Source organism: Protopterus annectens, chromosome 7.part1, assembly GCF_019279795.1.
Source record: "Protopterus annectens isolate FY-2018-M chromosome 7.part1, PAN1.0, whole genome shotgun sequence".
Classification (NCBI taxonomy): Eukaryota; Metazoa; Chordata; order Ceratodontiformes; family Protopteridae; genus Protopterus; species Protopterus annectens.
Window position 1 is genome coordinate 257249075 of NC_056740.1, and position 27163 is coordinate 257276237.

At 41.2% G+C, this 27163-nt stretch overlaps 1 protein-coding gene across 2 annotated transcripts in view; it reads right to left on the reverse strand.

The window, feature by feature from the left end:
- MTMR10 (myotubularin related protein 10) overlaps positions 1-27163 on the reverse strand; it is a 1193387-nt gene that overhangs the window by 878458 nt on the left and 287766 nt on the right. For both annotated transcript variants that reach the window (XM_044078705.1, XM_044078706.1), the window contains exon 3: positions 20590-20726. In XM_044078705.1, coding sequence (XP_043934640.1) covers positions 20590-20726 — 137 coding nt within the window. The remainder of the gene's footprint in view (positions 1-20589; positions 20727-27163) is intronic.

Genomic DNA, 27163 nt, shown 5'->3' on the forward strand with positions numbered 1-27163 from the left:
TCTGCTTAGGTGTGAGATGAGATTCATTACAATTGACTTTGATGCCTAGATGAAGAACTGGAGCAAGTAATTCCTTGCCTGTAGGAATCTATGCCTGGTTGGGAAAGATAGGAGCCAGTCATCTAGGTATGGAGAAAATTCAGTATATCCCAGGAGTCTCAAGTGAACTGCTAACATTGCCATGCATTTGGTGAACACCCTGGGCCTGTGGTAAGACAAAAGGGCAATGTTCTGAAATGGTAATGACTGGCTCCCAGCCGGAAGAGCATACATCTTCTGAAGCACCTGTTCACTTTGATGTGATAGTACGCATCCTGAAAATCTATTGAGTACATCCAATCATCCTGTTGCAGAAGAGGCAAAATGGACTGAATTGTGACCATCCAGAAGCTTGAATATTGCATAAACTGATTCAGTTTGCAGAGATCCAAAATTGGTCTCAAGTCCCCTGTCTTTTTTGGCAGCAGAAAGAATCATGAATAGGGTCTGGATCCTCTCTGGTCCAGGGACCTTCTGGATGACTTTTTTCAAGCAGTTTTTCTATTTCTAGTACTGCTGCTTTCCTCTGATTGGGTGGAACCATCAGGGATGCTTTTTATTTGTGTGTGTGTGGGGGGGGGGATTTGGGAAAATGGTACGATATACTCTGCACCAAGGAATCTTTTATTATATAGATCATCAGGCTCTTTGGTGCAGAGACAAACACCCCACCACCAGACTGCATCTGGAGGGTAACAGTCAGGCTTCCCATCAGGAGTCCTGGTAGGGCTTTGTTGGAGAAGGAACCCCAGAAGCCTCTGATATGTGGACACCTCTGCTGCTAGGACGGCATCTTCCACTTGAATTCCCCCCTCTGCTCCTGGGGGAATTATCTCCATGCGACTCCTGAAACGGCCCCTGGGATTTGTGAATCCAGATTTTTCTACCTCCCCATTGATTCCTAGAGAAAGGTCTTTGAGGAGTAGAAAAATGTATGCCCACAGCAAACATAGTCCTTCCCTCTTGCTCATATCTGGACAGCATGTCCTTTACCTTGGGGCCAAATAAGGAAGATCCATCAGAGAGCCCACTGATGAACAAAGGCTTAAATGCCTCCAAACAAAATCATACAGTCGCATCCAGGCACATCTAATAGCTATGCCTGAACTCACAGCCCGTGAGGTACCTTCCGCTGCACAGGAGATCAGTCTCATGGATGCATTACAAATTGACTGAAGGGTGGGCAGTGGTGAGGATGCTCTATTTTGATACTCAGCAGTCATGGGCCTAGAAAGAGATTTGAAAAGTTCTTTGGTCAAATCTTTTTGTAATCTTGTAATTCAGTGAGAAGAGTGCAAACGTTGCTGAAGCAAACATATGCTTATCAAAGCTGTCCAAGGTCCTGGACCCCGTATTAGAGGGATGGACAGAAGATCTCGGTTCCAAAAGCTCTTTTTTGGTAGCTGCTGCTACAAACATGGCATCAACTGAGACCCCCCATGCTCCAGTGTATGCGACCCTTAGGACAGGATCTAGGAGTTTTGTCAGTTGGAGGAGTCACCCAAGAAGGAGTCGGGTCAGACCCAAAAGCCTCAAGAAACAGAGTCCTCCTGGGAGGGGGTATCAGCAAACCAACCACTTTTTTGTTTTAGGAGCTCAAGAATGTATCCAAAAGAGACGTCTTCAGGCTGAAATCTGGGAGACCATTCCCTTTCATCAAAATCAATATGCTTCATGAGAGATTCCAGAGGGGAATCTAGGTGTCTCCTTTTACACATCCTCTTCCAATAACCTCCTCAGTGGGATGGTATGGGGAAGTATCGGAAGCGATGAGGATGTCTGAGGGGCCGACTGGAGACTTGACTGGGCTGGCTGTCTCAGTGGAATGGAGAAATGAGGCTCAGAGCAGAGACCAGAAGGAGGTAAAGTTACCTGATCTGAGAAGGGCAGGGATGTCCTTTCTCTATAAAAAGAGGTCCTCTCTACAACCTTGAAGGCAGAGTGGCTGGCGGATACTGAAGTCGATGGCAAAGGAGTCAATAATTCCTGAACCATCACCTCCTGCAACCCCACAAACACGCCACATGAGGAAAGAGTTGGACCCCAGCTGTCCAGCACCAAAGGCCCGAGGCAGAGATGGTTCTGATAGTTTTGGAGTCGATCCCAACCCCTCGGACCTGATGCAGATACTTTGACTCTAAGAGTTATCAGTCTCTGAAAGACTCAGAGCCAAGTTAAAGAACAAACAGTCTTCTGACATAATGAGGACACCTCCAGGGGTCTTGGATCCAAGGGCTCCAAAACAGTGGGTTGGATTGGAGAAGGAGAGACCAAGGGAGAAGTGAACAAACTTTGGACCACTGCTCCAGTGGGAGTTGGAGCAGTCCCATCTGGATTGGAGCTCTGAGAAATTTTCTCATCATCCTATCCACATCAGCCTTGGATAAGCTTCTGGAAGACCTAAGAGAAGATGTGGAAGAAGGTCTTGAATGTCTGTGGGGGGGAATCTCCAAGAAAGGTGAATGGGGCCAAGATATGACTGGATCCAGTAGGAGTGGAGGTATTTGGATACGGGGTGTTCTAGATTTAGTAACAGCTGGAACCAAAGTGGTTGGATCTGATTTTTTAGTCATCTTACTTGGTGGCTTTGATGAAGGAGCCAACGAGAATGTACAATCTGGTGATCTCTTATGCAAGTTCTTATCCTTGGAAGCAGAGTCAGTCTTCCTCTTATCCAGTTTTGTGAAGGGGGTTTGAGCCCCAGCTATGAAAGCAGAAAGAAGGCGGCACTTCAATACTAGCTTGCTTCTTCGATCAGTAAGGGCTTTGGAATTGAACACAGAGCAAATAGTGCAATCCACTTCCAAATGATCAGGTCCCAGACAATGGATACATTCCCAGCAGGGATAAAGTTTTTTTAAAAATTTAACACACGACTGTTTGAAAATAACTCCCAAAGCTTGAGAGCTACAGGACCTGCATATGAAGCTGAATGATGGCAAATGAGATCTGAGATTAGGTTTGTAGGGCATTATGGGTAAAGGTAGGTGGCTCCAGAGTTTTGTATCCGAAGACCTGGTAAAAGTAGCAGAGTCATCTCAGAGTCTTGGATCAGAGCCATCAGTTGAGGAAAGAATGAAAAGGACAACATCAGATGCACTTTTAAACAGATTTGTGTATATCTTATTGAAATATCTTCAGCACAAAAAAGCAAACACTGTACAAGCCCAACTACCATCATTCTTTGCATTGTATTATTATCTTGTTCACTTTTTGTTTTGTACTTCTTAATTATCTGTTACTGCATTACTACCGCTTTTTGAATTGTGTTGCGATTAATTATTAACCATGTTAAAATTTGTTCTTGTGTTTGTAAATCTCTGGAGCTTTTCTCCTCGGGTCCACTGAAAATGAACCTCTGGCTCAGTTGGACCAACCCGGTTAACAAATGTCAAATAAATAAATACACACATACATACATAAATAAGTAAATAAAAGCAATTAGTGTCTCAACTAGTACAGCTCATTTCAAAAGTATACTATGGGCCTTTCCTGCATAAAAGCTACTTCCACAATTATTTCGACCTGGCAGCAACAGCCATTTCCACAAATCTGCCAGACACTGCAGAAAATTAAAGCAATGGTCTGTTAAGAAGCTGATTTGTGCAACCCCAGAGTTTGATGTCGTAAGCATCCATTTGCCTACTTTGTGACTCTAAGTTAACCAAACAGGTTGCCTCTGGAAAGGGTCACTTGTGGCTAATGGGTTTAACAGGTAAATAAATAACTGCATAATTGCAATGTAAAGTTGTGTAAGTAAACTCACCATAACAGTAGATGTTTGATTAAATTATTTCTGGAGTGGCCTAAGCTACATGGGTTATATCCTGCCTAGGACATAACTGGCCAGTCTACCATGAGCTCCAAGTGGAGAAAACCAGCAGCTTAGGCATCAAATGCTTAAGACTTTACTGCCAACTGTATAAGGCAGGCAGCAGTCTTGATAAAGAAGGTAAAGTTAGGTACAGATATACAAATCCTTATCCTTGCATAGACAGACATAAAAAGAGGGATGGACAAAGTAACCAATACAGAAATGATTTAATAATGTCTAGTGTTATGTTACGTTTACTTACAAAACTGCACTATGTTCACTCATAAATCATGGTTGCAGCAGTTAAAGCTACAGATGTAGAATACCAGAGCTTACACAGATTGGGAGAAAGAAGGATGAGCATCCAGGAACCCCTGGAGAATGGCCCTAGGAAAGCTTGTTCTAGACCACGAAAAGGAATCTAGTTTGCAGTGCTTTGTAATGGTACATAAAGAGGACCAAGTAGCTGCCTCATCCCTTTCATAGGTACTAGGCTATTGGCCCGAAGGCCTACGTAAGCCTAGCCAACAAGGTTTCCCAGCTTACGCCACCCAAAAAAAGTTATTTTCCTGTGCCACTGTAGCGCAGAGACACAGAAGTGATCCCAGGGGTGTATTTCCTATTTCCCATCCACTCATCAAGATTTTTCTTGAAGAGTGCTAATGAAGAACTTTGCTCGACATAAATGGGTAGCCTGTTCCAGAGTATGGGAAGTCACTGGGACAGGAATCTATTCCTCTAGCATGTTCTGTGTATTGTAGTGACAATGTTTAGATCCCTACAGCATGTAGCTCGGAGGGATTGGGATTTCTTTAGGTGTAGCATGTCCAACAGCTCTGGGTTTGACATATCTTTATATGTTAGGCAGAGATCACCTCGGAGTAAGTGATATGCTACGGAGTAAAGCTGGAATTTTTAGAGATGGTCAGTGTAGGACATCTGTTTGAGGCCAGTAATCCTCTTTGTGAGGTACTTCTGTGGCCTTTCCAGCTGCTGCAGATGTCTTGTGAGGTACATTCCAAAAGGGGAGTTGTACTCTATAATGTGTCTAATTAGTGTCGAGTAGAGGGGAACAATGACCTCTTTTTTTTCCTGGATGAGAACCCTTTTATGATGAGGTGTGCCACGCAGGGCTTCCTGACTACTGTGGCGATGTGACTATCAAAGGACAGACTACTGTCCACCTGGGTCCCAAGGTCTCATGACATATTCGGTGTTAAGTAGACTGCTGTCTATGTAGTAGTTCATGGGTACAGAGTTTTTACCAAAGGGGATGACTGCACATTTTGGCATTGAGCTTGAGGCCATAGCTCTGACACCAGGCATCTGTCTCAGCGAGGCCCTTCTGTAGGATGTCCACATCATTTGGGGACTCTACTATGGTTCCTAGTTTGCAGTCATCTGCGAACTTCGTTAGCCAGAGGCCTTCTGTGTTAGCCTGTACTTCAGAGAAGTAGATACCAACAGGAGAGGTCCCAGGACTGAACCCTGTGGTACTCCACTTGTCACTGGTTTGAAGTCAGATTTGGAGTGTGCAACTTTTACAGTGTGGGTTCTGTCAGTGAGCCACTTGGCAACCCATCTTGTGACGTAGGGATTTATACCTAGTTTAGTGAGCTTAGCTATAATTCCAGAATGGGGGATGGTGTTGCAAGCCTTGGCAAGGTCAAGATAGGCTGTGTGAACCTCCTTATCCTCATCTACAGCTTTGGCGACTGCCTCAAAGAAGTCAATCAGGTTCAGGAGGCATGCTCTGCCTTTCACAAACCCTAACTGGATGGGATCCAGAGTTTGGAGATTACCAATGTCTTTGTTTACGAGTTCCATGATGATACGTTCCATGGCCTTGCAGACCAGGCTCATCAGGCTAATAGGGCGATAGTTCCCAGGATCAGTGGTGGCTCCCCCTTTGTGGAGTGGGATAACTGTTGCTGTACACCATTCAGTGGGCACAAAGCCTGATGTGAGGCTATGATTGAACATGGTGCTTAGGTGGGGAGCCAGTTCGTTCTGAAGTTGGTGTAAAATGCAGCCTGGGATGTTGTCCAGTCCCATGGATGCTGTGTTTTTGGCTTTAGAGAGTGCAGCTTTTACCTGCGTAGTTGTGATTACAGGGACTCTGCATTCTTCCTGTATAGATATGGGCCCTTTAGGGAGTGAGGGTGGGGGGTAAAGTTAGCAATTAACCTATTTGCCAGGATGTTGGCAATATCCGTTGGTTCTGTAATTTTCGTGCCATTGTGCTGTAATTCAGAGCCCATCTGGGTGTTGCCACTGAGATTAACATAGCTATAGAATGCATTGTGGCTGTCCTTAGAATCAGTGGTGATTTTGTTTTCGTAGCTAGCTTTGGAAGATCTTATAAGTGATCTCAGCTTCTTACTGAGGCTGACCAGGGAGCCCCTCCACTCATGGGATTTTACTCTTTTGCAACAATGTCTTCCTTCTGTTGTACAGTTTGTTTATGGCAGGGGACCACCAGATTGGCTTCCTTTTTTTTCTGGAGGATAGCGTCTTGGTTCTGTTTGGGATAGCACGATCCATGCACTCATGTAAGTGCTTATAGAGAGCATTTGTGTAGGATTCAGCAGTCTTAACTGTATTGTCCATCTGCATGGATGTCATGAAGTTCACCACTTCTGTCTTAAGAAGCATGAAGTTGGCTTTGGAGACATTTTTTTACCGTGGTTTCCTTAATGGAGGTGGGGGCGGGATGTGGATATCAAGGGCGATTAGCTTATGGTTAGATCGGACCAATGAGGAGTTGACTTCAGGTGTGGAACACCGGTCACTCATGCTGGTAATGACTAGGTCTAGGAAATTGTTGACCCTGGTGGGGGTGTGGATAAGTTGATCCAGGGCATTGGAGTTTATGAATTCCAGAAAGCGTTGTGTGAAGGAGTTGGTACACGAGTAGTTTTCCCAGTTAATGGTGGGGGTAGTTGAAATCACCCATTATTAGGGTGTTTGGTTGAACCCTAATATTTCCAGTACATCAAGAAAAGAGGAGTGGGAATCTTGGGGCATTGTTTGGGATCTGTAGCAAGCTACAATTTGGACTGCAGTTTTGCCCAGAGTTAGTTGCACTTGGATAACCTCAGATGCATTATGCTGAGCAACTAGCCTGGAGGTGTGGATTTCCTTAATGAATAAGGACACTTCTCCGCCTTTGGTGTTCCGGTCCAGGTTACATGGCCGAAAAGTGTGGAGAGTTATAGCCTAGTAGTGCAGGGGTGCTCTCTGGAACCTTGAACCAGGTCTCAGTCACTGCACAGATATCAATGTTCTCCATTTTAAGGAGTGCCTCGAGTGAGTGCATTTTGAGATTTAGACTTCTAGCATTGAGTAGCATTACCCTCAGTTTTTGCTTGCCTGTTCCTGTTATGGTGGTGAATTTGTCATTTGAACCTTTTCCAAAAAAGGCACAATAGGGGCGGCAAGAGCCTTAGCCAGTATCCGGCCTGTTCCTGTTATGGTGGTGAATTTGTCATTTGAACCTTTCCCAAAAAAGGCACAATAGGGGCGGCAAGAGCCTTAGCCATTATCCGGAATCCCAGGGGCAACAGATGCAGATCATCTCTGGCAAAGCATTAAGCCAAGGCCCTCATAGACTGAGCCTTGACCCTGCCTGGACATGTCTTATTATGGTGGGAACAACAAAAAGAACTAGCAAGGGACAACCATCTGGAAATAGTCTGCTTTGACAAAGGTTGCCCTTTTTTCTTACCTTCATAGGAAAACAAGTGCTCAGCTTTCCTGAAAGTTTACGTTCTGTCAAAATAATACCGGAGCTGCCTATGTACATTCAGAGTATGAAGAATCCATTCTTGCTGCTTTTTACATTCTGGAAAGAAGTCAAGGAGATAGATAATTTGGCTTAATGTAAAGTCTGAAACCACTTTAGGTATAAATGAGAGGTTTATTCTCAAACTCTAACGGAATACCAAAATAGGGTTGGCCCACTGTAACAGCTTGCTGCTCAGATACTCTTCTTGTAGATATTAGAGCAATCAGTAACACTGTTTTTCATGTAATGAACTGTAAATCAGCCTGCTGAGCTGGTTCAAAAAGAGCTTGAAAGGCACCCTATTGAAATGCCAGCACTTAAAATGCCTTCTTTATGCCCTATGCGGATGTGGGGAACAATGTCTGACGTACATCCCTGATAAGAACTAAAGGCTTTGGTATACTGGCTGGATGTAGGGCTATTCTTGACAGGAGATCCCACTGGTTATGAATACTGCAACAGAGATCACCAAACAGAGAATTTTCAAAAATTGAGGGAAATGACTTTTTTGTGTACAAAAATTCCAGTCACACCTTGGATGTTTTCATGTCTGCAATAAACCTTGAGACAAGCCAGTAAACTCTTTCTAATCTACAGAAAAGTCTAAGGAAGATAAATGGTTAACCTTTTGCTTCTTTTTTCCTAGGGACATCCCTACAAAGAAACAGACTCCAGCTTGAAGCTTCATTCCTGGGACAAGTCTCTCAGTCTGGCTACGCAGAGATCCATTCCCCAACTCCATCCTCCGAGACTGACATGGCAGGCTCTCTTATGCCCTCCAGTGCATCTGAACAGCCACAGAGGACATGCCCAACCCTAGTCCATGGTGGCTGAAGTTGTCGCATAAGACAGATCAGGAAAACAAACTGAATGGTCTGAGGTATCAGTAATGGCCGTAGCAGTCTCACTCGCCAATGGCTGAAGCACAGACTAAACCCAATGTGTTAGCAAGGGCTTACTAAAAATTTTTTTACATAATTCCAGAGTACCGGTATGCTGCTCCAGAGTTCTGCCAAATTCCTGGTATGAGCAGCTACAGCAAATCAGTGATAGGTAAGTTGTCAAAAGTTGTGCTCACAAGCAAAATATATAACGACCAAGTCCCAAAATAATAATCACAAAATTTCCCCACAAAAGTGCTTAAAATAAGCACAAACAGTAAAAGTTTAAAAAAGAAGGTAAACAGTCCATCAGACAAGCCAGTCTCGAGACAGTCCAGCAAAAAGTACAGTTGTGTACACTTACCATAAATGCAGATGTTCGAGTGTATTCACTGTTGCAGTCATCACACTTGGGTTATTCTGTCTGCAGGTAGCTTTCAGTTGGCCTGAATACCAGAGTCTTGGTATTTCTGCGTCGGATGCTGTCACCTCTTCCATGACGTCAGGTCTCCAGGGGGTATAAAACAGGCAGCCGATGCCATTACATCCATTTTTCTTGCCCCAAATGTCAGGAGCCCCCAAATAGGGAGCTAGCATATGGTGGGGACCACCACTAGTAAAAAAGTAAATACCAATGTCATTAGGAATGGCCATAGAGAGGTAGAAAGAACGAAAACCAGGGGGTTGGAGGGAGGGAAACCAGGACTGCAACAGTGAATACACTCGAACATCTACATTTATGGTAAGTGTACACAACTGTACTATATTCTTCATGTTTCACTGTTGCAGTCATCACACTTCGGTTGATTCCCAAAGCTGAGGAAGGGTGGAGGCAGTCAAGAAGGGTTAGGGCTGGCTAGTAGGCCTTGCAAGACTGCTGTAGCAAATCCAGCCCTGGATTTAGAAAAGATAGGTAGGTGGTAATACTTGGTGAAGGTGTGTACAGAACTCCAGGTTGCAGCTTCCAGAATGTCCTTGGTAAGGACTCCCCTGAGAAATGCTGTACAGGTGGAAGTAGCCCTACTGGAATGTGGTCTGATCCCCTGTGGGGTAGGTTTTCCATGGTGCTTGTAGCATAAATGGATGCAATGTGTTATCCATTTGGAAATGGTTTGTTTTGAAATGGCCTTACCCTCTTCTGCCCCTGTAGCAAAGCTGACTAGCAGCTGGTCAGATTTTCTGAAAGGCTTAATCCTGTCAAGGTAGAACCTGAGCTGTCTGTGCACTTCCAAGGAGTGCAGGATCTTTTTCTTTTTATTCTGAAGGTTAGAGAAGAAGGTTGGCAAATGGATGGATTGGTTTAAGGCCACACTGGACACCACCTTAGGCATAAAGGACGGGTTAGTCCTGAGGGAAACCCTGTCAGCATGGAAAATAATGAAGGGTTCCACAGCCATTAGTGTCTGTAACTCAGACACTCTTCTTGCTGAAGTTATGGCTAAAACCAAGGCTGTCTTCCAAGACAGGAATTTTAACTCTGCTGAGGCAAGCAGGTTCAAAAGGAGGAACCGGGAGCTTTTCCAGTACAAAGTTAAGGTCCCAGGCAGGGGTTGGTGCTCTCCTAGGGGGTTCTTAAGTTGTTAGCCCCTCTCAGGAACTGTTTGAGGAGAGGGTGAGAAAATAGAGGTGGCTTAGTATTATAATAAGCTGAGATGGCATAGGCATGAATCTTAATGGAGAGAAGGATAGGCCTCTGTGAAGTAGCTCTGCTAGGTAATCCAGGATTAGAGGTAAGGAGGGCACTGCTGTGTCCTTCCCTTGAGACAGATTCCAAGAACAATATCTTTTCCACTTTTCAGCATAGGATTTCCTAGTACTAGGCCTTCTGACTTTAAGAATGACATCCAGCACCTGTTTGCTTAGGGTTGCTGGTGGAGTATTCAAGGGATAAGCCAGGCTGCAAGGTTTATGGTTTGCAAAAGTGGATGCAAAATCTGTCCCTCCTGCTGAGACAGCAGGGTAGGAGTCTGGTGAAGGTGCCAGGGTGGCACTGTTGTCAGGCTGTGTAAGAGTGAGTACCAGTGCTGGCATGGCCAGTCTGGGGCAATAATAATTGCCCTTGGTCTGTCCAGTTTCATCTTGAGTAGTATTCTTGAGAGAAGGGGCGGGGGGCAAAAATTGAGAGGTTTTCCCATTGAAAGGATAGGGCATCCACCTTCCAGGCCCTGTTGTGAGGGTTCCGTGTACAGTATTTGCTCAGCTGGTGGTTCTCAAGGGAGGCAAAGAGGTCTACCTCCGGTGTCCCCCACCTCTGGATCAGAAAGTTGAGGGTGTTGAACTCCAATTTCCACTCATGTAGGTCTAGGAGATTTCTGCTCAAGTCTGCCAGTGAATTTTGTTTGCCTGGCAGGAATAGAGCTTGTAGATGCACTTGGCTGCTCAAGGCTGTGTTCCACAGGGCCATGGCTAACCTGCACAGTGGGTAAGAATGGGTTTCCCCCTGCTTGTTTATGTACCACATAACTGTGGTGTTGTCTGTTTTTATAAGCAGTTGTCCTGGAAGGATTAGGTGTTTGAAGGCTATCAGAGCATTCTGTACAGCTAGCATCTCTTTTTGATTGATGTGCAGGAGAATCTGCCCTGGACTCCAGTGGCCCTGAATGCATTTGCCTGCCATGTGAGCCCCCATGCATAGCCTGATGCATCTGTTGTCAGGGTTTGGGAGGCGAGGGGTTGAGTAAAAAACAGTCCCTTGTTTTGGTTGCATGCTTCTGCCCACCAAAGGAACTCTGCCTTTAGACAAGGTATGATAGGAATGAATGTTTCCAGGTCCTGAGAATGTTGCCACCAAAGACTTTTTAAGTACCATTAAAGTTTTCTCATATGCAGTCTTGCATATGGAATTAGCAGAATACATGAGGCCATGAACCCTAGGGCTTGCAGTATTTTCCTTGCAGATAGCTGGGTTCTGGTGGTCATTTGTTTGAAGTAGTTTGTCAGATAGATCTGTTTTTCTGAAGTGAGAAATGCCATATGGGAAGTTGTGTCCAAGCTTGCTCCCAGGAATACGATCTTTTGACTGGGCACCAGTTGTGATTTCTTTTCGTTGATGGTGTACCCCAATGAAGTGAGAAGGCTTTTTACAAATGCCAGGTGCTGAAGTAGCAATTCCTGACTGTCCGCTTGAATCAGGCAGTCGTCCAAGTATGGGAAAATTTGGATATTTCTCTGCCTGCAGTATGCAATGGCTGGAGCCAGGCACTTTGTGAATACTCTGGGCGCAGTAGATAAGCCAAAGGGAAGTGCAGAGAACTGATAGTGCATAGAGCCTGCCCTGAAACGTAGATATTTTCTGCATGACTCCCTTATGGGGACGTGCAGATAAGCTTCTTTTAAGTCTAGAGTGACTAACCAGGCAACCTTGGCTAGCATAGGGAGAAGCTGCTGCAGGGTAAGCATCTTGAATTTTGGGACCACCAGAGGAGTGTTGAGAATTGATCGATCCAGGTTTGGGTGCCAACAGCCCTCTTTTCTGTGCACCAGGAAAACTCTGGAGTAGAAACCCTGACCACTTTGTTCTACTGGAACAGGTTGAATAGCTCTGATATTGAGCAAGGAAAGTATTTGCTTTTGAGGCTCTGCCTACTGGTTTGGAGGAAGGTGTGGAAACCTGCTTGGGGTTGGGCAGTGAATTAAAGTAGAATTTGTACCACTGGGATACAATGTTTAAAACCCATTGGACCAGAGTAATGGACATCCAGTTTTTTGCATGAAGGGCAAGCTTTCCTCCTAGAGGCACAAGTAATTGGGCAGGGCTGGGAAGGATAACTGAAAAGTCATTGTGAACTTTTTCCATAAGGGGGTGGCTTACCACTCCTTGTTTTTGATGTGAGGGCACTCCATTGTATAGATCTCTGCATACCCTGAGACTGTAGACTGGGTGGCCTGTTTCCCCTGGGTTTGGTCTGGGAAGGCCTGGAAGGGGCTGGAAAGGGCCATTTTTTGAAGGCCAATGGCTACTGAATCTAGGTGGCTGCACTTGTAAGAATTCTTTGACAGTTTGCATAGATTTAGGTTTTTCTTCCATCTTTTTAAGAACTACTTCTGTTTGGTGCCAAACAAACAGTCCTTATTTAAAGGAGCATCTAGTAATTTGGATTTGACATGATCTGGCAATGTATGTTCCTTCACCCAAGCATGCCTTCTCAGTACAGACCCAGTGACTGCAGCCCTGCAAGAAGTTTCTAGGGCATCAAAGCCACACTGCAAAGTATGCTTACTAACTTGGTTTGCAGAATGCATTAGCTCTTGTAAATCTTTATTTTCTGCACAATCTGGAAGTTAACACCATTTTTTTGTTTAATTAGTTCCATAATATGTTGCTGGTACTTCCAACACGTGAAACTGGCAATTCAATGCCCTGATGGCAAGAGTTGCAGAGGTATATACCTTCTTACCCCATCTGTCTAAAGCTCTGGAATCCCTGTCCGAAGGGGTAGGATTTTTGGCTGTAGTAGCCTTTATACATTTAGGTCCCTAGGATATGGTCTCTGGATCAGCAGCAGGATTCTTGAGAAATTTGTGGGAATCAGGTACTCTGCAGTACCTGTCAGGTTTCCTAGGGGCCAGGGATAATGTATCTGGAGTAAGACCTGATTCCATAAAAACATCATCTACAACATCCAGGACAGGGGGTATAGCTAGAGGCCTGTGCGGAGACAACTCTAAAACTTCTCTGCGTATCTTTTTGGACTGAGGATGGTTCTTGGCATTCCCAGCAGAAATGCTCTCTTAAAGTATGCAAGGTTTCACCAAAAGAAAAATCCTCTGGAAGGGAGGCAGAGGGAACGGATTCCTCTGCATCTGAATCCTCATAGGCTAAGGGCATGTCCTGTTAATCAGAAGGGTCAGAGTCATCGGACTTCTGGTCTACAGAATCATTAGTAAACTCAATTCTTTGTCTTTTAGCAGGGGAAGGCTGGCTTCCCCCAATTAGGGTGACAAGGTCTTCAGCCATTCTAAGCATTTGTTTTTGTGGCATAGGAGCTTGAGCATGTGCTTTGGTCATCGATTTTCTAGGCGTAGTGCATACTCTGGGCCTAAGAAACTTGGTAGGTTTGGCAAAAAACTAAATCGTCAGTTTGATCCGAACATCGGTACATCGGAATACACCCTCAGAAGCCGGTGCCTGCACAGCAGATCTTGACCTATCCAAGGTAGAGAATCCGCAGGTTCCACAATGGAAGAAGCATCTCACGGCATACCAGAATCCGAATGGGTCTCAGCAGAGGCCTGCAAATCCATAGAAGCGGGCATCAGGGGCTGCAAAGGCGCCTCAATGAGTACCAGCGGACTGGTTACTAGCTTAATGGAAGTGTCGTTGGCAGTTTTGGACCTATGCAGTCTGTCTGTCTTTATCTTTACGTTTTTTTCGGAAGATCGGTATTCGTATGGCTTACCGAACCCATTTCGGAATACGGAGAATGAGAGCGAAAGAATTTTGTGACAAAGATAGCCCGACAACGAATGGTTTGGGGGTTAAACAAGGCACAAAACTGACAGCGAGGGACGTCATGGTCTGGGCTTAAACAGGTGACGTAGTAAGAATGAAAATCTCTGTGAGGTATTTGCTTTTCACAGGCAAGACAATTGTTAACTTTTTCTGACATCGGTTTGAGCAAGAAAAAAGGTCCCCAATGGGGTACTTAGCTTTAGAAGGCTTCAGGATTACAAACTTGAAAATGAAAACTTCAGGTAGCGGCCGACCGGCACTTGCGAACTGCTTCTGCTTCGGGCTCCTTGGCAAGAAAGACTGATGTAATGGCGTCGACTGACTGTTTTATAGCCCTGATGACCTGACGTCATGGAAGAAGTGACAGCATCTGACACAGAAATACTAAGACTGTGGTGTTCGGACCAATTGAGGGCTATCTGCAGGCAGCTAACCCAAGTGTGATGACTGCAACAGTGAAACATGAAGAACATCACACATTTCTAATCATAAAATAATGTTTCTCATAACAATCAGCCCATGTTTCGAAGAAAATAATTCACTATGGAAGGTAATCCCCAAAGGAAGCTTATCTACCCTGCAATAGAAGACCACCGGCCAACCATCAATCCTATTATAAATCCAAGAGCAGCTCGCTCTAAGGGTGGCATGAAAGTACTGAAGCTTTTCTCTCCAAGGATGCTAGTTTTCTGTATTTAAGGCTTCTGCAACCAGCAGCCTGGGCACAAGTGTCAGAAGCTCAAGGCTGTGGAAGAATGGCCAGCTGGTTCTATCCTATGCAGGATATAGCTTGTATAGTTAGGGTACTGCAGAAGTGATTCAAGAGTGATCATCATATTCTTCAGGCAAGCCAAACAAAGCTGGACTTTACAAAACATCAACTGGGTTTAAAAGAAAGTAGCCTCTCTTACAACAAATTGACATCCTGAAAAAGTTCTGCTCAATAATTCTTTGATTTCCAAACAAAAACTAACTAAAGGATATAACAAAAATGGCTCAGGGTACAGAGAGGTGCAGAAGAAAACTGTACCAAATCTTCCACAAACCCATATTGTTTATTGCATAAAACAAAAGAAAAAAACGTAAGCGCTTTCGCAATTATCAGTATCACTTCAGACAGTAAAAACAGTTTCAATATCATGTGAAGCTAATTAACTGATATTACGTCACTCAAAGTTAATTAGACACTTAAGCATTTAAAAATATATATACATATAAATATATAAATAGCTACTATAAGTAATAATTGAAAACATAACTTAAACAAATGACTCCTATCACTGAAACAGTATAATGGAATACACAATTAAAGCTAATAAGCATTAGAAAAAGTTATATATATCTCCTAATGCTTAAGGCGACGTGCCTTTAAAAAAGGTTTCAAAGACGTCGTCCCATTCAATTCTGGAGGTCTCTCAACATTAAGTAAAAGAATCCATTCCTGCTCTACACTTTCAGTCTGATTCTCAATATCTCCCCCTCATATGTTTAAGTATACAATTTGGATGACTAAAAATTTAAATATGTGTGTGTGATCTGTCTGTCTCACATGGTTAGCTAGGGCACTGTTCTCTTTGTTATTGTTAATATCTCTCCTATGCTCTAAAATCCTATCCTTGAACATCCTATTCGTTTTACCCACATAATATGCATGGCAAATTTGACAAAAGGAAAAATAAACTACATTAGTAGTGCGACAGTCAGCATAACAAATGCTCCTAATAGTAAAATAATGTGTGGGGTGTGTGTATACCGTGCTCGTATAAATGTACCGACATGCCGAACATCGTCTACAAGGAAAAGTGCCAGTGCGCATAGAGACAGTTGGTCTATCAACATTTGTTTTGTGGCAAAGATGTTGTTTTAAACATTTATTATTCCTAAAAGAAAAAGGAACATTACCAATCTTGTCAATCAGTCCTGGCAACTCCTGCAAGATACTCCAATGTTTTTTAATAATATAGACATATTCATTGATATCATTTGAGTATTGGAAAACAACTCTAAAATTATTAGTAGTAGGAACAGATTCAGAAGTATGTGTCATAACACTCAGGTATGGTTTGCACCTATCACCTCTGTGCCCAGGCTTCATCAATAGTGGCAATGATCTCTTTCTTAGAGTAGCCCCAAACTAAAACCTCTTGTTGGATAGCATCAAGCGCCATACATGCTTCTTCATCATTGTTATGTAGCTTAAGCACCCTATAAACTTGTCCCTTAAGCAAATTTCTGGGTGTGTGTCTCGGATGCATACTCTTTTTGTGTAGTAATGCATTTTTTCTAGTTGGTTTTCTAAAGATACTGCTCTGCAACAAATTCAACTCTGATTTTTTGATGGTCACACCTAAAAAATTAAGTTCAGTGGTGGAAAATTGATAGGTGAACTTCAAGAAATCAGTCGTACAATGCATATAGCCAACAAACCTTTCTAAATCATAACTATCACCTTTCCACAACAAAAAAATATAGTCGACAAAATGAACATACCACAGGATGTTGCCAAGGAACTCATTACTGTCCGACAAAAGGGAGCATTGTTCCCATGATACCAAAGCCAGACTGGCGTAGCTATTAGCACAAGCAGTGCCCATAGCCACGACAGTCTTTTGAAGATAAAACTGATTTTCAAAAAAAGACATTATTCTCTAATATGAGGTCCATCAGACTACAAATAAGTAAAATCTTATCATCAAAGCATCAATTCAGATTTAAAAATTCCCTCACTTTGTCTACACCCCACACATTTGGAATAGATGTAGAGAGAGACTCAATATCCATAGACACAAACATATAATCACTATTAACTGTTGTCAATCTATTTTGCAATCTTTCAAGAAAAGTCTTGGTGTCTTTGAGAATCGCATGACAGTGTCCAGGTGCAGGTTGGTGCACCGAACCACTATCTATATATGTGGAAGGCCAGCTACATCAATTGCTTGAAGACTGTCATACGATTCTCAAAGACACCAAGAGAATAGATAATAATGTCTTTGTTTTTGGAAATCAGTTTTATCTTCAAAAGACTGGCATGGCTATGGGCACTGCTTGTGCCAATAGCTACGCCAATCTGGCTTTAGTATCATGGGAACAATGCTCCCTTTTGCTGGAAATTAATGAGGTCCTTGGCAACATCCTGTGGTATGTTTGTTTTGTTGATGATATTTGTTTGCTGTGGAAAGGTGATAGTTATGATTTAGAAAGGTTTGTTGGCTATTACGCATAGTACGACTGATTTCTTGAAGTTCACCTATCAGTTTTCCACCACTGAACTTAATTTTTTTAGAAGTGACTATCAAGAAATCAGAGTTGAATTTGTTGCAGAGCAGTATCATTAGAAAACCAACTAGAAAAAAATGCCTTACTACATAAAAAGAGTATGCATCCAAGACACATACCCAGAAATGTGCTTAAGGGACAAGTTTATAGGGTGCTTAGGCTATATAACAATGATGAAGAAGCACGTATGGCGCTTGATGCTGTTCAACAAGAGGTTTTAGTTATGGGATACTCTAAGAAAGAGATCATTGCCACTACTGATGAAGCTTGGGCACAGAGAGGTGATAGGTGTAAACCATACCGGAGTGCTATGGCACATACTTCTGAATCTGTCTCTAAGACTAATAATTTTAGAGTTGCTTTCCAATACTCACGTGATATCAATGAATATGTCTTTGTTATTAAAAAACATTGGAGTATCTTGCAGGAGGTGCCAGGACTGATGGACAAGATTGGTAATGATCCTTTTTCTTTTAGGAATAATAAATGTTTAAAACAACATCTTTGCCACAAAACAAATGTTAATAGACCAATTGTCTCTATGCGCACTGGCACTTTTCCTTGTAGAGTATGTTCGGCATGTCGGTACATTTATACGAGCACGGTATACACACACCCCACATGTTATTTTACTATTAGGAGCACTTGTTATGCTGACTGTCGCACTACTCGTGTAGTTTATTTTTCCTTTTGTCAAATTTGCCATGCATATTATGTGGGTAAAATGAATAGGATGTACAAAGATAGGAGCATTGGAGAGATATTAACAATAACAAAGAGAACAGTGTCCTAGCTAGCCATGTGAGACAGACAGATCACACACACACATTTAAATGTTTAGTCATCCAAGTTGTACACTCAAACATACGAGGGGGAGATATTGAGAATCAGACAAAGTGTAGAGCAGGAATGGATTCTTTTACTTAATGCTGAGAGACCTCCAAGATTGAATGGGACGACGTCTTTGAAACCTTTTTTAAAGGCAAGTCGCCTTAAGCATTAGGAGATATATATAACTTTTTCTAATGCTTACTAGCTTTAATTGTGCATTCCTTTATACTGTTTCAGTGATAGGAGTCATTTCTTTAAGTTATGTTTTCAATTGTTATTACTTATAGTAGCTATTTATATATTTATATTTGTGTATATATTTTTAAATGCTTACGTGTCTGATTAACTTTGAGTAACGTAATATCAGTTGATTAGCCTCACATGACATTTAAACTGTTTTTTACTGCATATTATTTGTCTGATGAAGCAATATTGATAATCGCAAAAGCACTTACGTTTTTTCTTTTGTTTTATGCAATAAACATTGTTGGTTCGTGAAAGATTTGGTGTAGTTGATTTTCTCTTCTTCAAAAACTAAGCTGGGAAGTCGAAATGGAACCTATTACTTTTTAATTAAATACTTCTAAAGCAGAGAGTTTCTAATATTTCAGCTTGTGTTCCTGTGGTAAATCCAAAGGAACTCCATCCATCCATCCTCATCCCCTTTTTTCCCCATTTTGCACATGGGTCAGTGTGTCAATCCAAAAGGAACAGAAGAGTTTATATCCAGTCCATGTAAAGATACTAAAACTGCAAAGAGCAGGACAAACTTGAACAGCATCCTGAATATTAAAATGTTAATGTAATTATGCCTTGTTGAGTTACTGATCTGTATACATCACCCAATAAGAGACTAGTTCAATGTTTATTGATTCAGTAAAGGAAATACAATTTCTCTCTATCAGTTTCTATTGAGACTGTTATGGTCAACATTTCAGGAAAGCCTTTCAAAGCACGTTATTTTGGTGGCCAAAAAACTCTAGGCCCATCATTTTATCTTTAACCACTAAAAATCTATTTAGTAGCTGTCTTTGTTTTCCTCCAGTCTCATCCCAGTATCTTTTTATGCAAAAATACAAGTTTTAGACTTCCACATTTTTAGAGCATCATCTAAAGTAAGGTCCACTGTAGGCAGTTCAAAGACCACTTCATCAATGGAGTCCTAGAGAACAGCTTTCCTGAGATCTGAAATTTAAAACGTTCAAATTCAATTTAATTTTAATAATCTGCAACTTTTTTTTTTATTTTTATGCACTTTTGCCCTTTTGGGATGGACTTCTTTTTCAACACCTGCATCTCCATCAACTAAACATGCAAGTGGATGATGTAAATGAACTGTGACTTTTCACTCTGTAGCAGTTCCATAATGCATGGATAAAAACAGCTAACAACAGATGCTACTCGCGTCTCTGCAGGCATCTTGCAGCTCCAAGGAACTCAACTCATATAATGGAAATAAAGCACTTGCAGCAGTGGGTATGTGCATATGGTGGGACATTCAGACAAGATGGAGAACTCCAACCTTAACTTAAGAGGGAGTCACAAACAGAGATTAACAAATGTTGTCAAAAAAAAAGTATTCAGTGGTGACTGACTAACAAATACATCAGTAGGGGATTATTGCACAACTTTGTCCACCAGCAGACAATTACAGACTCTACTAAATCCTAAAAAAGAGAGCATACTTTAAATAAGCCAACTCTTACTCTAGGGGCAGAATTAATATTCTAGCAGAATGACTTTCAATACCAATGTTTTCGGCTAAAATTAGACAATGAAACAGAGTTGTGTTAACTCATTACATCCAAGTGACGCCTCCAGGTGCATATTCAGTTAACTCCTACTAATGCCTCTAGGTGTCATATTGCTTGTTCATATTTGCCTCAATAACTCCAAAGCCAGGCTATGTACAAGGTTTTAAAAGATTTCATCTTAAAGCTTACACAATGGCAAACTCAACTGCATTAATATTTGACCCCTGTCTAGTGCAGGTAAGTAGATATAAACTGTTTTTATGATATTAATTTATATAGATATACATTTCACATTTTTCTAAATATCTCAACAACCAAGTAACACAGACAGGACTCCTTGGCTTCATATGAAAGCTCTCAGCTAGATGAATAAACTGCTGCTGATAGCATGTGTGTAACAAGTGGTTGCTGGGATACTGTAAATTGTTTACAAAATAATACAAATGCAGTAGCTACTGTGTTTACTGTGACTTATAAAATTCGGTTTAAGACCTAGAATCTAAAGAATGCTACCATTATAAAAACAGTTTGTGCTGAAGAGTTTGCAGTTTATACTTCTTTAGTAACCTCTACGGTTTCAGAGATGCAAACATTTGTTTGAAATGTGAGGACATAATTTGATTCTATCAGAAGGCTTAGGCTTCGCCCCTTTGGAAGTTACAGTGCAGACTTCCTGAGCTCCATTGGAGTAAATGAGTTAAAAGTTATTCAATACATACAGTCATTTAATTTAGACATGAATAAGTACAAACCTGAAGAGGTGTGGGATCTTCAGTAATGAAAGAAATCTTGAAATTTGTACACAGCAGCTTTCCCCAGAGGTCATGCTTAGTTGTATCTGATGAGATGCATTTTCTTACAAAATTAACTTCATTTACTACAATTTCCCCTAAAATAAACAGAAAAGTTTGGATTAAAATCTCAAATGCAGACTGAAAGACTTCATACATACAGTCCCCAATATTCATCTTTCACTTTTACCCTTTTAGCATACTAATTAAATAGCCACATTTTTGTCTGGAAAACCATTAGAAATCAGAATATAAGGATAAATAAACTGATAACTTCAGTGCTACCTTAGGGTTACATAGAAAGGAAGCAAAGGGGAGGGAGACAGAAAGACGAGGCACAAAGTACTAACTGGAAAACCAAACAGGATGCAAGTATATCCATGAAATCACCAGACACACTAATGGGCAACTTAATTACTCAGTAAAAAAAAAGGTACATGCATTACATACAGCTACACAGAACTGTATACAAAAATGTGTCCAGTAAAAACAGTAAATCTTAAATAATGCAGGAGCCAAGGCTACAGCACCTAACAAACAACAGACGAGAAAGAATCAGTACAAGCAACAAGCAGAGGTTACAGTCTAGTCTAATAAACTGGGTCTTGTTGAAATCACTATGAATGTGGTTGTGTCAGAGTGGGATTAATACAGCCAATAAGAGTACGACACCTCAAATCCGACAAGTGTAAATGGCCAGCTCCATTATCAGTGAGTTTTTAACTGTTTTAGGGAAAAATAATTTGTCAGCATATACTTACTTTATTACGCCTATATATGTTTGAGTCTATTGTGTACGACCAAACCACCCTAATGTCAAACGCAAAATACGGACATAAGTTTGATCATACACAACAACGAACAAAACCAAAGACAATAATATGGAGAGACGAAAACTACTTCCTCTATCGATATTAAAACTACCCCCCCTACTACCCCCCAACACTAGCATCAAATTTGCCTGAATAGCGGCAGTGTTACAGGAAGGTTTTAAAGTTAAAGTGTAGTTAGGGCTGGGCGAAAGGGCAGTGTTAGGGTTAGCACCCATTACTAAAGTGGGTAAGGGGGCTAGACACACACAGATGGGCAAAAGTCTACCCGAGAGTCCCAATCAGCATTCTATTTTCAGCAAGAGCAGAGTGGTACGGGAATGGGCCTGATTACTTGTCCTGGGGGGGGGGGGTCTTCTCTCTCCCAACTGGTAAGACTCCCTCCCCCTTAATGACTCTGATAAAACTTACTGCGGATCTTCTCCTTCAGCTTTCTGCTGGGATGTACCATGACTGGCAGGCTTGGCTGGCTTGGTCTTGACTGGGCAACTCCTAGTGCTCCTGCTAGATAGCTAAGCCACCCCTCTCTCTCTCTCTCCCTAGAATATGTGAGCAAGCAGTGGCCACTCATTCCCACCCTCCCCAAACAGCTCCTATAGGTAACAGAGTTGCTAACTGAACTTGGATAATCTGCACTACAGTCAGAGCAATAGCCCTCTGTCATGGACCTGGTTAAACTACCTGAAATATTCCTGAAACACACGAACAAAACCCAGGATTTAAAAGTGATGTGGACTGACTGCCTTCTAACTCTGCAAACTCAACCACTAAACACATAATAGCCACTGCTGAACACAGTGACAGTTTTGGTTGTGAGAGTGGGTGGGGCTTTTACCACATGAATCATATACATTTCCACCAGAAAAAAAAAAAACACAATGGAAGAAAACCTGTAAAGCCTACATGACTTGTACTTCCCATCCCCCCTTATTTAACTAGTATACTCAGTTGTAATACTGAGCCTGTTGTAATTTGGATATCACACTGCAGGTTTCAATTAAATCATTCTTCTCACCCCCTCATTTCAGCTAGTTCGCCTTCAATCTGTTAGTAATGCATTCACCTTCCGGAGTTGCATCATTCCTTCACAATATCCAGATCACCCTCTTATCCAGACTACATTCTCTAAGCAACTCCAATCCATCCTTATAAGATTTATCTCTTGCCTCCTTACAAAGCAGAAATGACAGAGACTACTGACTCACTTTGCCATCTCTGGCTGTGTATACTGATGCAATTTAAGCTCAGTTCACAGCCATCCCACACTGCCTAGTACAATTTATTTTTGCACAAGAACTGTATGGTAATTCTTTGAACAGTTTACCTTGGCAGTAGTTACTGAAGTTCCACTTGCCAACTGCAATCATGCTGCATTTTTTGGCCTGGAATCCTAATTACCATTTTTCTGACTATACAGTAAATGTATCTACACAACCTCTTGTAAATCAGTGTTCCCTTATACAATGACTGCAACTAGGATTTGCCTTGCCTGCAAGCAAATCAGCCATTTTTTGATATTTGAACAATTTGAAAATAATAACAGTTCCAACCATGTGCAATCATTATGCGTGGTTCACATTTGCCTGATGGTTTATACTTTCATTTCACAAATGCCCTCAAGTTACACCCCCCCCCCCCAATACAAACAGGTGCAAACAAGTTACACCCCCCAATACAAATAGGTACAAAGAACCAGAAGTTATAAATCTGACTTCCATAACTCTAAATAGATTTAATTAGCTTCATCTTTTTAGCTCAAAAAAATGTTTACTTATATTTACTTATTTACTGACATTTGGTGACTAGAAAAGTCTGACTGGGTCCCAGACCCTTTTTCAGCAGATATCTGGGGAGAAAAGCTCCACAATACAAAGTTTAAGTAATAAAAAGTTTAAGCAGGCCTAATCAAAATGAATGAACATTTTACATTTGTGTCATCATCTAAGATAGAATTTACAATTATCCATTCACAGCAATTAAAACATAAATGACAATTTGGAGAGATGGACAGATATAGGTAGTGTTAGATTTTTCATTGGATCAGACGTTCAGTTAGTAGAAATGTAGATATGAGTGATGGGTTGGTAGAGAGAGGGGGCCGGATAGAATGAAGGTTGTAGAATAAGGCAGAAGAAAGGTGAGCTAATGGTACAAGTGTATTAGTATGATTTATCCAGGTCAACAGTGAGGTCAGAAGAAGGTTACGGAGGATACGGGAAGAGGAGTTTGAGGTGGAACAGAGGCTGTGAGTAGTACTTATAAGCTTACAAGGTAATGGTTAAATAGCGTATCAGTCAGTACATTTTATTGACTGGGATAACAGGATGACTTCTGAGACAGGCAGAAAAGAGTTAAGAGGAATGGAAGGAGGCTGCAGATAATTATGCAAATTATACATGCGTTTGGGAGCTGGACATATGTAACTTTTGAGAAAGTATTTTTCCAACGTTAGTTTGAAAGTCTTGGATTCGATGCTACAAATCTTAAGATGGCAAAGCATTCCATAATTTAACACTTAGCCCCAAATAAACCACTTCTGGTCTCAATATAACCTGAAAAAAAGGAAACCTAAATTTGATTTTAATTCTTATTATGGTCTTACCACCATCAACACTGATTATTATCTACACTATTAGCAGCTCCCATCCCTCCCAATTTTTGTGGAATCTACTAGGTCTGTATTTCCATCGTAAATTTTATATAAATCTCTGTCACCAATTATATCATCTCTTAAATTTTCAGTTCCTGTGCCTACTTCCACTTTCTAGTAATCTCTTTATTGGCTATTAGCACAATTAAATTGTTGTTTATGTTTTGTTTTTTGTAAGTCCATCACCCAACTTACCAGATATTCCCATTCCTCTAATATCAACTCTTGTCCCACTATTCTAACTAATGAACTTTTAAAGGTCTTTTTTATCCTTACCTAGTTTACTACAAGACTAGAAGATAATCCTTCAATCTCCTATCAAACACTGATCACATCTCCAACATGTTATACTTGCACCTTAAAACATTTTGTGCACCTGACTTGGGATATAGAAATATTTATGCAGACACTTTCAAGGGAATTCAGGATTTTTTTTCACGTTTTTGTAGCTACTTTGGGAAGCAAACAAATCTTCCAATTTTCTTCTATCTCATCCCCAATCATTTTCTGCCATACTAACATTTGCTTTCCTCTCGTCTTCCCTGCTTCTTCACGTCTTATAAAAATCCCCCATCAATCTTTTTCTGAATGATCTTACTTCTTGCTCCTACTAGTTTTACTAATACATCTGGCATTTGAATATTCCTCCTTTCTTTCCCAGCATCATATTCTCTCAGAATATTAAGTAAACTTCTAAAGTCAAATAACTCTCTTCCCTCTTGGGTGTATTTCTCAACTAATTCTGCTCAATTCATCCTTTTTCCATCTATTATCAACTGTTACCAATAGTAGAACTTTATCATTCCCACACCATTTCTTTGCCATACTTGGGTCTATTTGAGTTTTGGTCACTCAAACCTACAGGCCAAAAATCAAATCTCCAAAATTTTTATTTTTTTTTAAAATATTCCATTGTATTGCTAAAAAAATCTTCCACCGATATTTATTAGTTAACCCTCTGTAGCATTTGACTTGTACCTCTATTTCTCAAGATTTTTTTCTGGTTTGCTATATATGTTATGTTCTGCAAGAGATATACGGACTCATCTGGTCTGACCTGTATTAGTGTATATATATATATATATATATATATATATATATATATATATATGTATATATAAAAATATGGGAGAGAGACAGACCCCTACCTGTACTACTGGGAGAAACATTTTCTCCCACTCTATTCTGTTTTTTTCCCCTTCTATAAACATTTTAGTATTTCGATCTGCATCAACATCCTGAGATGCACTCCTGGATCTTGCACAAATCCCTGAGCAGTATAAAGTATCGGGGGCAATGAACATTTTTATCGCCTGAATTCTCTGATCCAAGTACACCTGTTGTGTCTTCCACCTATCAACCTTTTTGTTTCCTCCAAAGTCTCCTTCAGTAATTCATCTGTGCTACTTGTCAGCCACACACCCAAAAATTTCATTCTGAAATTCCTATAGAGGCAGGGATATTTGTGCACAAGTGGAAGTACTTACGTTCAAACAAAAGAAACTGAATAATGGTCAAAAGTGTTCATAACCTGCTTCGTGAATGGTGAGGCATCATTCACTCAAAATCCTCGTTGCAGATTTTTCATCCATTCATTACACCCTCAACTCCTCTTTAGCTTCCACACCAGCAGCCCCTCACAAGACAGCATTAAAGCTTTTGGTTAACCTCTGCTATGACCTGTTCATAGTATTAGACCAGGAAAAAATGACAAAATGTCTCTCTCATGAAGCTCTTCTAGTTGATGCCCATATGATTATGGCCTGTGAGAACTTAAACGCCCCATAAGATTCTTCTGTACTACTTTCCCCAAGGACAAAAAGCACACTTGGTTAGTTGCAGTTGCCTGGCTCTTTCTAGAAGTAAGAGCAGCCCTCAAACAAAATCCTAGTCTTGACAGACAAATTAAGCAACCTCATCCATGACTGAACCAGTGGCACTGGTAAGTATGTCAGCATCCCTGAGGAAGACAATCAAACACATACACATCACTTTCAACTGCCATCAGTTCCACTTCTACATTACTACGAAATTACACCAACTCAACCAATCTCTTTCCCACTCCCATTTCCCAAGACAGCATCTTCCTCATATTCTCTAGTAGGCCCACCAATACAATACTCATTAGTCAACTCAGTTTGGTCTATGGAAATCCATGCACTTTTTGATATCCAAGTAAAAACTTCTGAAAGATAGCATGCTTGGACAGGTTTGACTGTTAAAAGCAATTCAGCTGAAATTGCTGTGACATGGCAGCCTCAATGGATAAAATACTCTAGAGGCATCTTTTTCCTTGACTGATACAAGGAAACAATCCACCCTGAGATTACAAGACCGGTTATAATGTTACAGTAAGAAAGACACCTATGGGGTAGAATGAACCTGAGGGCAAATAATGTTTTAAGAGTGTCAAAAGGTACTTTCTATCAGTACAAAAAAGTAAATTCTATGAAACACCAGGAAGTTTAAGGGAAAATGGGGCCATGAAGGAAGCAAAATGTTGCCAAAATGGAGAAAGAAGTACATTGCAATAAGAAAGTATTTCCTCCCTTCCTGATTTCTTATTTCTTTGCATGTTTGTCGCACACAAATGTTTCAGATCAAACAAATTTAAATATTAGACAAAGATAACCCAAGTAAACACAAAATGCAGTTTTTAAGTGATGATTTTTATTTATTAAGGGGAAAAAAACTATCCAAACCTACATGGTCCTATGTGAAAAATAAATTGCCCCCCCCCCTTGTTAAATCATGATAACTGTGGTTAATCACATTTTTTTTGGGAAAGCTGAGTTCAATTTCACTAGCCACACCCAGGTCTGATTACTGCCAGACCTGATGAATCATGACATCACTTAAATAGAATCTGTCAGACAAAATGAAGTAGGCCAAAAGATCCCTAAAAGGAAGGCATCATGCTGTGATCTAAAGAAATCCCAGAACAGAAGAGAAACAAGTAATTGACATCTATCAGTCTGGAAAAGGTTACAAAGCCATTTCTAAAGCTTTGGGAATCCAGCGAACCACGGTGAGACCCATTATCCACAAATGGAGA